The sequence below is a fragment of the Grus americana genome, chromosome 1 (assembly GCF_028858705.1).
Source record: "Grus americana isolate bGruAme1 chromosome 1, bGruAme1.mat, whole genome shotgun sequence".
Classification (NCBI taxonomy): Eukaryota; Metazoa; Chordata; class Aves; order Gruiformes; family Gruidae; genus Grus; species Grus americana.
Genome location: NC_072852.1, coordinates 146,041,888 through 146,054,455, shown reverse-complemented (window position 1 = coordinate 146,054,455; position 12,568 = coordinate 146,041,888). Strand labels below are relative to the sequence as shown.

General features: G+C 46.1%; 1 protein-coding gene across 2 annotated transcripts in view; it reads left to right on the top strand.

Annotated features, from left to right (window-relative positions):
* The first annotated feature begins 879 nt into the window (after positions 1-879).
* GABRA5 (gamma-aminobutyric acid type A receptor subunit alpha5) overlaps positions 880-12,568 on the top strand; it is a 56,987-nt gene continuing 45,298 nt past the window's right edge. The window contains exons 1-6 of one of the 2 annotated variants that reach the window (XM_054809388.1): positions 888-1,002; positions 1,700-1,754; positions 2,380-2,532; positions 10,524-10,645; positions 11,847-11,914; positions 12,018-12,238. In XM_054809388.1, the coding sequence (XP_054665363.1) occupies positions 2,447-2,532; positions 10,524-10,645; positions 11,847-11,914; positions 12,018-12,238 (497 nt within the window). In that variant the 5' untranslated portion in view covers positions 888-1,002; positions 1,700-1,754; positions 2,380-2,446. Of the gene's footprint in view, positions 1,003-1,699; positions 1,755-2,379; positions 2,533-10,523; positions 10,646-11,846; positions 11,915-12,017; positions 12,239-12,568 lie in introns of both variants that reach the window. The other variant, XM_054809398.1, reaches the window with a different exon arrangement.

The following is a 12,568-nucleotide window of genomic DNA, read 5'->3' as shown; positions in this document are numbered from 1 at the left end:
ATAATGTTGCCTGAAAGACAGACATTACCTCGTTAGATCTGATAATTTAATAACTGCGTTTGGAGTATTATTTAGAAGTACGGTCACAACGGTATATACTTATCACATGTAATACGCGCATGCTACAAAATGTCGTGTGCATCTCAAGGAATCCACAGGAACTGGGACTATACAACACTCATTTCATCTTTTGGACAGTTCAGAATGCACCAATCCTTCTGCACCTGTGGGCAGTATATAATATACGTGACTTGAACACACAGCCAGTGTAACGCTCCCTATATTGAGACTGTGAAGCAGTGCATCCATTTTTCTGGAATAATATTGCCTACAGTCACAAGGAAACCTCGACGTTATTACAGGTCTCTTGAAATTTTTAATACCATACCAGCTGCGGATGCCTAATAGTGAGGCTGTACAAAGAGAGTTAATGTTGCAGGCACAAATCCCCACTTCAGCATTTAAGAGTTATAATGGCTTAGATCAGGTCCATTGGCTACAGAAGAGGAATATACATACAGATCTATGTATGTATGGGGGTCTATATGTATGTACGCTTATATGTGTGTGTAAGGAGTCCGCACACCGCCAAGCCTCACCTGCTGTCGGGGACGGCCTTCCCTCACCGTTACACGACACCTGCACGGCCGGGCCGGGCTGTGCCAAGGGCTCTCCCCGCGGAGGGTCGGTGCCGGCCGGGCTCGCCCAGGACCCTGCCCCGGGCGGGGGCTGCTCCCGGGAGCCCGGGGACCCGCAGGACCCTCCGGAGGGGGGGAGGAGGGGGGGAGGGTGCTCCCCGCTGGGGTCCCCGAGGGGCGGGCGCGCCCCGCGTATCGACCCGCGCTCCCGGCCGCGGGCTCGGCGCGGGGGCGGTGCTGCGGCGGGGCCGCGCCTGCCAGCGGCGGGGAGGCAGCGCCGCCGCTCCCGCTCCGCTCCCGCTGCCGCTCCGCAACTTTCGGGCAAACACCGCCCCCTCGCCCTCGTCCCCCCCGTCGGCTGCCGGTAAGCACCGGGCTCCCGCGCCCGGCCGGGCCGGCGGAGGGGGGCGGGGAGCCCTGCCCTCAGCCCCCCGGGTGGCCGCCGCTGCGCCCAGCGCCGCGCACATGGCCGCGGGAAACTTTGGCGGGCGGGCAGGGTGGGGGCAAGCCCGGGGGCGCGGCGGGGCTGGGATGGCATGGGAAGGGAAGAATGGAAGAGGCGGCGGAGCGGGCAGGTGCCACCCTCCGCGGAGCGGTGCGGAGCGGTGCGCGGCGCCCCGGGGCACAGTGCGCGGGCGGCGGCGGAGGGGAGCGGGCGGCGGCGGAGGGGAGCGGGCGGCGGTCGCCGGGCAGGTGCGGGCGGGCCGGGGCTGCGCGTGTGCGGAAGGGAGCGGCGGCCCCGCAGTGCCCGGCGCGGAGCGGCGCGGAGCGAGCGGGACCCGCCGCGGGGCAGCCCGGGCCGGGCGGGGGGAGCCCCGGGGGGCGGTTTGTGGTTTGGGCTGTTCGCCTTGCTGCGCCGGTGGCGTGGGGAGAGTAAGTTGCTGAGCGGTGTAGCGCGGGGGCACAGGGTTCGGGTGGAAAATACAGGCAGCTCCCCTCTGGGTGTGTTTTTGGGGGTTGTTTTGGGGGTTTTGTTGATTTTTGTTTTCTTTTGGGAGGGGGGTGTTTGGTTGGGGGTTTTTTTGTTTGTTTTGTTGTTGTTGGTTTTTTTTTTTTAATAGGGCACAGAGGAAAACGTTAGTGCACAATGCTGAAATTGGTGATCTGGTCGCTGAGGCAGGTATCCGAAAAGCGGCAATCGCTGGAGCAGCTACATTACTGTCATTCTTCGTGCTAGTGTGAGGTTTATGTGCCTTTGCGAGGAAGGTCACTTTTTACACCACCATCCCCCCCCGCCCCATCCCACCCTCTTTTTGCTAAGCCGTGCATCAGCAGCGTGAATTCCAAGAAGCAGTAGGTGTTTCTTGGCATTTCAACTGGGATTTTGGAAAGGGAAGCCGGGTATTTAATGGGAAAAAATTGTGATGGAAGGAAGGGATGCGGAGGCTGCACACTGCCCTGGGTTTGCAGGCGTGTGGAAGTTGTGGAAATAGGTAAAGGGTCAAAAGTGGCATTCGGAAAATGGTGACAATTTCTTTAGTTATTATATCATGGACGAATATAAGGGAAAACTGGGCCACTAAGAATTTTTCCTGTTTTGCAGTTTGCTGTCAGCAGAAGGTAAAACATGTCCTTGAAGATATACAATTTTACATAAACAGCTGATGTTTACATAAGCCTAGATAAGTTTGTGAAAAACAGAGATAGCAGAAGATGCGGTGTTAGCTGAACTCGGCTATCCTGCTGTTTGTCCGCGTAATAATTTATGTTGGGGTTTTTTTTTTTTTTGGTATTGTTGCAGCGTAAGAACCAAGTGAGCAGCTGCACCTTTCCCAAAGCAACCACCTGCGTTCCTCCTCTCCTCTGGAATGGACAATGGGATGGTCTCTGGCTTTATCATGATCAAAAACTTCTTCCTCTTCTGCATTTCCATGAGTTTAGCCAGCCACTTTGGGTGAGTTGCCAATTGCGTTTGAATTTTTGCTGTGGGTTTTTTTTAAGGAAATGAAAAACCTTGGCTCCGTGTGACGCGGAGCAGCCGAACAAAACAAGCGGGCTTTGCATTTCATCTTAACTTGCTGGTGTCAGGGGGAAGGGAACGATTTGCTTTCTTGCTCAAATTTACTGTCTCGTATCGGTTCTTTATGCCCGTAACGCTGTTGTGGGGAGGCTTGGGGGGACACAGGGTGCTCAGACCAGGCCTACCCTGGGCGTAGAACTGCCAGGGGCTGCGGTGCTCCCTGCCCCCATGGCTGCGATGAGGGGGGCTTGCACCTTCCCTCTCACCTGGCGGGTGCGGGCTACAGGCAGTAGTCGCCAGGCTGCAACAGCAGGACTCGGTGCATGCTGTGAGCTGGTACAGGCTTTCCTAGTGAGTAAGCTAAGATCGTGACTGCTCAGAAGGATGGCTGAGTTTGAAACTTGCTAGAATAAATAGACATTGTGTTTCCCTGAAGCACATAACAAGGAATCCTGTTTCCTTATTTTTACTTCGGATGCTTTCCTGACGGTGATATTCTGAAAACTGTATTGAAGAAATACTCCTACTGCAGCTCTTAGAAAAAAACCAAACAGATAGGAACCCCCTATTTATATGCTTTTTTCCTAAACCCAGAGATCTTAAGAACTTTCCAAAATCAGGCTATGCAATGGAGCCTAGAAAAAGCATTTTTGCAAGTGCTCTGGAAATGTAGGTTGATTCTTCTTTGTGGAGGAGAACAATTATTTATGATTTCACCAGAAAAAAATGAATCTTCCCAACGTGCTGATTCACAAGCACACCCATCAATTCCTTGCTATAAGGAGATACAAAATGGAGATGCAAATCAGTTTATGACTTCAAGCAAAGTGATTTTTTTCCAGGTTGGAACTAGGAGAAAGACCAGACTTTCAGTGATGACTGTTCATGCTGTAAGCAAAACTTAGCCCTGTCTCCAGCGTGTGTCCCATGCAGGCAGGCAGAAGCCTGTGGCCACAGTGGCTTACATGAATGGTTGTAGGACCACACAGTACAAAGGATGCAAAGAGCTGCACACCCATTTATTCACCTTGGAAAAGCTTGATCCTGCTTTCACTGTGGTCTAAGGCAAAGCTCCCTGGATTTTGTGATAGATGTGAGGAGAGCTTAGATAACGTGGGACTGGTTTTAAACTCGTCTTAACACAGTTGTAATTTGACAAAGTATTACCACATTGAGAAGATCCTGAAGACTATAACCTTAAAGCCTTCCTGATTGTCCATCATCCTTGCAGAAGGCAGCACATTGCAATAGTTGAGCGTGACCTCTTTGGTGTGGGGTCTTTTAACTGTGTCCCTCCTCTAACAGAAGAATGGGCTGGGGAAAAAAAAAAGAGGGTTTAGCTCTCCCTTTCGACTCCAAAGCAAATACTGAATCTAAATCCTAGGTAGCAATTGGTGTGACCTGTACCCTGGCAGATAATCAGAACAGGACAGTTAGGGGAAACTAGGACACTTGTTTTCTGCGAGTTACTCAAAAAGCTTCTGTGCACTAAAATGAGATCATCACGTAACCTCCCCCCCACACACACCCCCCATTTCTGATCTAGTAATTTTAGTCCGGGCCTGCAGAGATAAGCAGCTCCAATTCACTGCACCATTCACACGCTGCCTTAGGGCTGAATTTTGACCCTGCTCAAAAGACAGAGGATGCTCCAGCCCTTCTGTTTCAGAGGCAGAAGCAGTTTCAGAGTGTAATTTGCTAAGTGCTTTGGGACTGACTCTTCAGGACAGAACGGTACAATTTGCATGTAGGCTGCTATATTAACTGCAAGAATCTAATACTGATAATACTTGCTGTTGCTACCAGGTTCTTCTTTATTAGCTTCATCTGTGTTTGGACTGCACTGTTACATTGCAGTGCATTTTGCAATGTGCTAGATAAAAGTGATTGGTCAAACGAGCACAAATTAAAAATACAGTAGGAAATTGCAGATGAAGGCAGAGATTTGTCTATGATTCTCCATAGCCATTCCATATTTATATTAAATCATAAATACAGTTTTTGCTGACATAGCCAAAGCCACCTTGGGGGATTTTGATGCACAATGCCTGGTAAAATAAACAGGAATTATGTCTCTCAGTCTCCTCAGCTACTTTGGAAGTCTCAGCAAAAGTCTGTGATTAATGTTTAACATAAATGTGGAATGACTATCGAGAGTTATCCACATCAATAGGTGGTCGAGAAGGACTGTAGGCATAGCTGGTAGAAGTTATTTAAAGAAAAATCACTGGATTAAAATTCAAAGATACAGATGAAACAAGAAGAGGATGCGAAGCCCCGCATTGTTGTTGGTGTAACAGTTTTATGAGTCGTCTTCTCCAGAAATGGTCCAGCAGAGTCAAGGCTTTTTCAAGCTTGCTTGAATTCAGCCTTGAGTCGTATAATGCTCTAACGATTTAAGGTATCTTATTGAAGTATTTCAAGATAGTTCACCATTGTCTCGAAAGTAAGCATTAATAACAGAGCTAGAGAATAATTAAAAGCCAAATATAACCCTGAAGAGTGTTTTCAGATGAGACAAGAGGCTGATTCCTCCCATTTGTTTTACGTGAAGGATCGCACTGAATTCAGTCACGATTTCGTGAGTGTAAGGCCCACAGGGTCAGGCTGACAAAACCAAGCAGAAGGTGGGTGCTCTTCTGGCAAGGGGTCAGTGGAAGTTCAAAATAATTTGGATCCTGCTCCCTTCAGACGGATGCCCACAAGAGCGAAGCTGCCAGCATCCCGCAGGAAGGAAATCAATGTACGCAAGGTGCTGTCCTGCCAGACTCGGTGGGTGCTGGGGCACTGCCCAGCATCTTGCACTTTCTGACCCTCGGGGAGCCCACGCGGTTGCAGCCCTGCAAGGGTCGGCACGATGGGTGACTGCCTGCACCAAGATCTCCCTGAGATGAGGTAGCACGTGGTCAGCGCCATGCCGGCTAACCTTATGGCATCCTGAATCTTTTTTGCAAGCCCCATGCTGTCCACGGGGACATCTCTGGTGATGCGCTGGTGACGCACAGTCCCTGTGCTTTTGCATTTCAGATGTGCAATTTCAGAAATCTGTCTGAGAGCCGAAACTAATGGGGACGGATGTTGTTGGTGTAACCACAGTATAGTTGCCATCTGCTAATAATATTTATAATAGTAGAAACATGGAAAACAGAAGATCCCAATTAAATGTTGCTAAGGCAAGACTTCTTTGTATACTGTAAGAATTCAGTCCGTGGCGTGTCTGTAGTTTCACATACTTTTCCACTAGCTCACAGCCCTTATCACTAAGACCATAATCCTGCTATTTAGGCTAAACATACCTCTCCTTCAGGCTGTCATTTCAAGTTAGTTGCTGCAACACTAAGCAGTTAGTTCTGCTGGGTTATCCCTTTCCAAACACTTGCAGATGCTAAAGAATTCTTCCTCATATTTTTAAGACTAATGTTGTAAGAATTATCATATGCTTATACAGTCATGCCTATCCTTTTTTTTTTTTTTAATTCTGTTTTTCTTTCCTTCTCCATGTCTCCAGATAGCTTTTTGACCCCATTAGACAATTTTAATAATTGGAAAACTAAGTGGGTACCTAGAACTGCTGGGAGGAGGCAGGCTCAGTCAATCCTTCTGCTGAACAGAAAGCTACGGCTTCAGCATCTCTGTTTCACTTGTCCTGCTGGCTGGCCAAACAGCAGGCGGGTACCTGCGGGCCATCAGCACCTGCTTGGTGCAGGATCAGCCCTGGCGTGTGTGGCCTCCTAGTGAACCTGCAGGTCGGTGACTCGGGGAGCTGAGAGTGCTGGGAGGTCTTTAAATAACTGGGAGAAATTCAGGGTATTGAAAGGGGTGTTAAGGTGCGAGGAGGTGAGGACGATAAGACCGTCACCCTACAAAAACCGGGCTTTATTGCACTGCTGACAAATTGCTCAGTCCCAATAAAATACTGCTCTTGCTAAATAAAAGAATGAAATTATTCTTTAAAGATCTGCAAAGACCATTAAAGCTTCATCATTTTAGTCAGTCCTCTCCTCTATCCTAATCCGATGTGAAAGAATTGCATCTTCATTGCACAAATTCACAAAATATCAGCATTTTTAGATCACGAGAATCTGTAAGAGATGGCAAGAAGCTAACTTAGAAAAGTAAATCTATTTCCTTTGACGTCTGGCCAACTGACAGTATCCAAAAGTCTGCAAGCGCGTTCTCCACTGTTTTCCACAAACTATTAATTTGTCTGAAGTTCTGGTATAATTCCAATCCTATTAAAGCAAGTTATTGGAAACTCTACTCTTAAGAGAGAGAGAAAAAAAAATCCAACTTTCAATCACAAAATGCTTCTCAGTTATTTTTCCAGTGTCTTTTACCTTTTTTTTTTTTAAAGTTTTGGGAAAATCGTTAAATATCTACCGTACGTTTTGCTCTTATTACAACTAAGCTATGAATAGTACCTGTCATGATTTTGACTAGATGGCAAAAAAGACAGTGATGTTTAAAATGGTGAATGATGAACGTCTCGGAAGAGGTAGCTGAGCATCTTTAGAGAGTTATTACATTTTACGTTGATGGGCCTCTTCTGTGGCTTCTGATTTTTTCAGTCATCCTGAAATTGCAATATTAAATAAATGCGATGAGAAGTATTCCTGGTTGGTTTAGTTTATGTTTGATAATGAGCTTTAAATGTAATTATCTTTGAATTTTCTTAGCATTTTGTAAGGTTCTTCTCTAGGTTTATTTTTATCCATAACTGAAAGTGTCTGCTATAAAAACATTTTTGGTTGCAGAGAGGCAATAATGAGCTTTACCTGCTAATATGTTGACAAAACCTGATCTTTAGCTGTGTGGAAATAATTAGTTAGGATATCACCTGTTTTCTCTTTATTCATAAAGCTATAGTATCTAATATCTGCACATAACTTTTCAAGTACAGTCTAAAGGTCTTATGTCATAAAAGACCTCAGCACTTACTCCGAAACGTGTATTTCACCAACAATCTCAAAAATGGAAATTATAAGCTAACTTTTCTGTGAGAGAAAAGGTAATGTTTGCATTAATGGCAAACAGTAATCTGTCTACAAACACAACTTCACGTAATACTGACGTTTCGCCAAAATTCAGCATCAGATGCCTTCTTTTTCGGGTGAAGCGATCTGCCAAATCTAAATTGGATTGCAGTTTTGCAGACGAAGTGCAGACTTTTTATGAGTCTTCATCCTAGTTGTTTCTACATCTTTTTCATCTATTAATTAGCTTTTCTTGTGGAAATAGAAAAGTATTTCAGTATTTGAGGTGTGTATACTATTCTTGTGAAAGATGTACATAGCTGAGATAGAAGGAAGCAGCATCAATTACTCTCGTTAGATTCAGAGCAGCAGTTATGAGAACTAAGTATATTTTGTCCCATCCCCACAAAAATAGTTCAATGGAAATCTTCCCTCTGAGTTCAATTGGCTTTGAATTCAGCCATAAGCACTAAAAATAACAAGGTTTTTCAAGAGCAGAGAAACTAGTGAAGCTTTGTACCCTGTGCTCCCAGCACCGTACCTTTGCAATAATCCCGGCTCCGCATTTGGCATCCCTTGTTCCCATCTCCCATTGCAACACCTACGTTTTGCCTCTGCGGTCCTTTTCTTCCAGGATCTTTCCTAATCACCCTGCAAGTCTCCTCCATATCTCTTAATTAGCAGAGAGGAGGTGGGCTGGTTTTGCTGAGGCTGTATCTGAGCCACATGCGTGCTGACTGGCCCAGCCCGCCAGCCAGAGGGAATAGATGACTGCTGACCTCACATTTTTACTTAATGAGGCACTAATTTAGATCGCTCTCCCCTTGTCTAGTCACTGCTTCTCAGGAAACTTGCAGGAGTGAAATGAAGTTTGATCTCTCCGCTTCTTTGTCAGATGCATTGGAAAATGAAAACGGGTTTGTACGTTGATGTGGTGAAGCAGGCAGGCAGCATGATGCATATCTTTTTCTTATGAAAAAAAGAAGCTAAAAGAAATGAGAAGAGTTTAAGATAGTGTTCTAGGATTTTCCCAAAGCATTAGTTAGAGTCGCTGCATAGTAAGAACCTCTGTAACTACTGTCTCCTGTTTGTATTCGTTAGGCTGCTGCTTGTAAATATTCACCTTTACACAGTGAATCCCTTTGATTACGATCGACAAAAAAGCATACAGGCTTTTGTCTCGAATGGTCCGGTCTGCAGGATTGTCTAACGTTTCTGTAACCGGTTTGCATCTGCTGAATTAACTGTCTTTCATGATAGTCGAACATATCCGCGATGTTGCCTGCCCCAGTTATTCACTAGAGGTTGTGGTCACAGCATAGAAAACAAAAATTCGTTTTGTCTTGTGACCACGGAGGGATGGGATGGCCTGAAAAACGGGTGAGGTTTGCAGCTACGCCTCTGCCTGCAGCGAAGGGGAGCTCCTTGGTGGCCTTGGGTTCTCCAGTTTTGAGCTTGTCGAGGGTCAGCGAGGTCCCGTGAGTGTAAACCTTGCGTGGGTCAAACCAGGCTGAGGTGCCTCATCTTTCTTGTATAAATCCTGTTCTGTTAGGTAAGTCTAACATGTTACAAGCATTCTGCAAAGCAAGCTGTTCAGAGGGATGCTTTGAGGTTCTTTATTTATTTACTGATTTATTTCCCTGGGGACTGGTAGTAAATAAACATGGATTATTTTTTTTAATTTTCTTATCTCTGGGTGACTGGCTCACACTGAGTTCAGGTTGCTGGAGCTGAAGCGATTCCTGTCTGCTGGCAGGGTGCATGAGGCAGGGTACGGTTCCTAGTGGGGCGATGTGCCCTCCGTTGCAGCCGCAGCATTTTTTGGTGATTTCAGCAGAGGCTGAAACTTGAATAAGCACCGAGTGTGAGCAAACTTGTTGACTTAAGAGATGCTCATTGCTTGCTGCAGGTGAAGCATGCTTATGGATAAACTTATATGTCTGTTCTTTAGGTAAGCAAAGACATTAGTAGGCAGGGGATTCTCCTGAGCCTCTTTAAATGAAAATCAAATGGACTTAAAAATGCAAGTTATGGTTGTGCTGTGAGCTGGAGAATCAGCTTCCTAGGTCTGAGCCATGGACACCTGAGCAGACAAATTTAAAATAAAAAAATCAGTGATGTTCTATGGGCTTAAAGGACCATATCTGAAATACTTCTGTACGTATCTCATGGAAATAAAAAAGAGTTTGGAATAAAACCAAATGTGGCCCAAAAGATATGGAATGAGGCCCACTACATGTTGTTGTTATTTGCATACTACAAGGGAGGACTAATTTATGCAAAAGAGAGAGGAGGAATGAAGAACTGTGTTTTCTGTACCGCAGTATATTTTTTCAGATATCCCAGTGATCAGGGGTGGGACTTTTGAATGCAGTGGGAGTTCGTTATTCTCAAATGAGGTTAGAGTTCATCCTTTGTTCTGGCAATAGATTACATACATTGTGGAAATTAGAAGCTGTTTGGCATGTAAGTATTAAAGAGTACCTTCAGGCAGACTTGAAGGAGTGTCCCCAGGCAAACCTGTGCTGCTCCTGCAGCTCCTCTACCAGTTGATGCAGTTCCCGAAGACTGGAGAGCTAACCCGGGGAAAAACCAGTAACAGCTTTTGCTGGCCCCGGGACGGAGACGTGTCAGTGCTGGGGAAGCGGTGGGGCCGCGGTGGGGCAGGGCACTGGGATCTCCCTGTGCAAGAGGGTCCGTGGGCTCAGGCTTCCCTCCATGCGGCACCCCAGGGCTGTACCTCCATGGCACGGGTCCTTTCCTCGGGTCCTCTTCCTCCAGGGAGAGCTATTTATGATTGCTTGTAGCAGTGATGAAATCGCCGCAGCTCCCCGTGCCGCTCAGCTGGAGTTGCAGGATGCTCGGAGGCTCCGTCACAAAATTCCCTTGAGACTGAAGCCCCTCGAGGCTGGCACGGCTTTTGACGTGTTTCCTTTTGTTTGCATAAAATAGCTTCTCGCAAACGCCAACAGCATCGGGAAAAGAGGACACCAATGACAACATCACTATATTCACCAGGATCTTGGACGGTCTGCTGGACGGCTACGACAACCGACTGCGCCCGGGACTGGGAGGTAGGATAACGCGTTCGCTGTGGCTGGTCCCCCGCTATGCGGGACCATCGTCTACATGATGCCTTCCCAAATGGGTGCCTGCTCTCAGCACAGGCCTTGACGAGGGAGTTGTGTTTCATTAGCTAAACGAAGCCCAGAAAGTACGTTTGTCTCCTGGCAAACAGGGAACAATACAAAGGTCACTGAAAGTCATCTTCTTTCAAGTCATTGAGGTCATCTGAGGTTGGGTTAGGAGAGCATGTGTGATGCATTTTTTCTGTAACTGAATTCAGTTTGGATTTCTTTTCTTTCTGGTACTCCCTAAGGTGAGCGAGACAGGGGGCCAGCAGGTTGCTGCAAGGTTCCCTCACTGGTCAGCATGTATAAAATTATGCCGGTGACAAAAATCTCTGTTAAAAACAGATCCCCAAACCATCTATTTTTAGACAGCTACAGCGAATCTGTATTGATATGTCATTTTGATAACCTCTATAGCAGCTATTTTAAAACCATAACATGTGAATAGTTGCTTGCCATCCTAACCTTGTTGAGCCCTACTTCAGCTCTCGATCCCCCAGATTTCTCTCATCTTCTACCATGTGTAAACCATCTGTTATGTTTCTTCCTGGCCCTTTTTTAATCTGGTTACCCCCTCCCCTTCCTCTTGTGAGACCAACACATTGCTTTCATCCCTTTCTCTCCTTCTTCTCTCACTTTACACAGAGATGCTTGAAAATAGGGCTCGATGCTCCTATCTTATGTAACCAGCTTCTGAAATTCCTGCCCTTAAATTAAATTAGTCCTGGATTTGAAAAGATGCCAGAAAGATTTAGAGTCTTGAGGGTAGAATTAATTTTACCTAACTTTGGACATCTATAATATAGATGTCTGAAATTGGTCAGATCACCCAAGCCAGCAGAGGGGAATAGGTCCTTCCAAGACACACTTCACCTCATCCCACAGTAGGTGTCGAAACCTGTCGGTCAGAGGAATCGTACCTTCGAAGGGCCTGTTTCTTGCCACTGATTATAAGCAGAGAGCCTGAGCTCCCGAAGATTGACATCTGCATTTGATCAAGGATGAAATTCCTCCTAAAACAACTTCTTAAATTTAAGCTTTTGGGGATTTTTGAGTGATTCAGAAATTGTTAATAAGAAATGCATCAGAAGCAGGTATTTGCGTCTTAGAGCAATTACTAACGCAGAGCCTATTTTTATTACAGAGAGAATAACTCAGGTGAAAACAGACATCTATGTTACCAGTTTTGGTCCTGTGTCAGACACAGAAATGGTAAGTTTGAGTGCGTGGCTCCCAACTCCATTGTATTTACTTCGCTTTGGAACCATCGCTTCTATTCAGACCCTGCAATATCTTGACTGTTCCTTTGTGCCAGGAATACACCATTGACGTTTTTTTCCGACAAAGCTGGAAAGACGAAAGGCTGCGATTCAAAGGACCTATGCAACGCCTCCCTCTGAACAACCTGCTCGCCAGCAAGATTTGGACCCCGGACACTTTTTTCCACAACGGCAAGAAATCTATTGCTCACAACATGACAACCCCAAACAAACTTCTGCGCCTGGAGGATGACGGCACCCTGCTGTATACCATGAGGTAATAACCAGGATCGATTTCTTCTGATGCTGATTCCCAACTAGCTCTGCAAATACTTGTGGGGAGCCCCCACTCCTAGTAGAGCCGGGCAACCAATCTTTCACACATACTTATGTGAATATCAAGAAAAATGGAAAACATAATCGCTGCCTACAAGTACCAATTAATTTGTAGCTTCTGAATACTGCTAGTGCTTAAATATTTCCTTTGATTAAATAGAAGGCATATTCTCAACAGATTTGATGATTCAGTCCAGCATTTTTATGAAGATCTGTTCTCTCTTACTGTTTGTATTTGCAGCTGCAGTGCTGATTGCAGGAGAACTGTCTC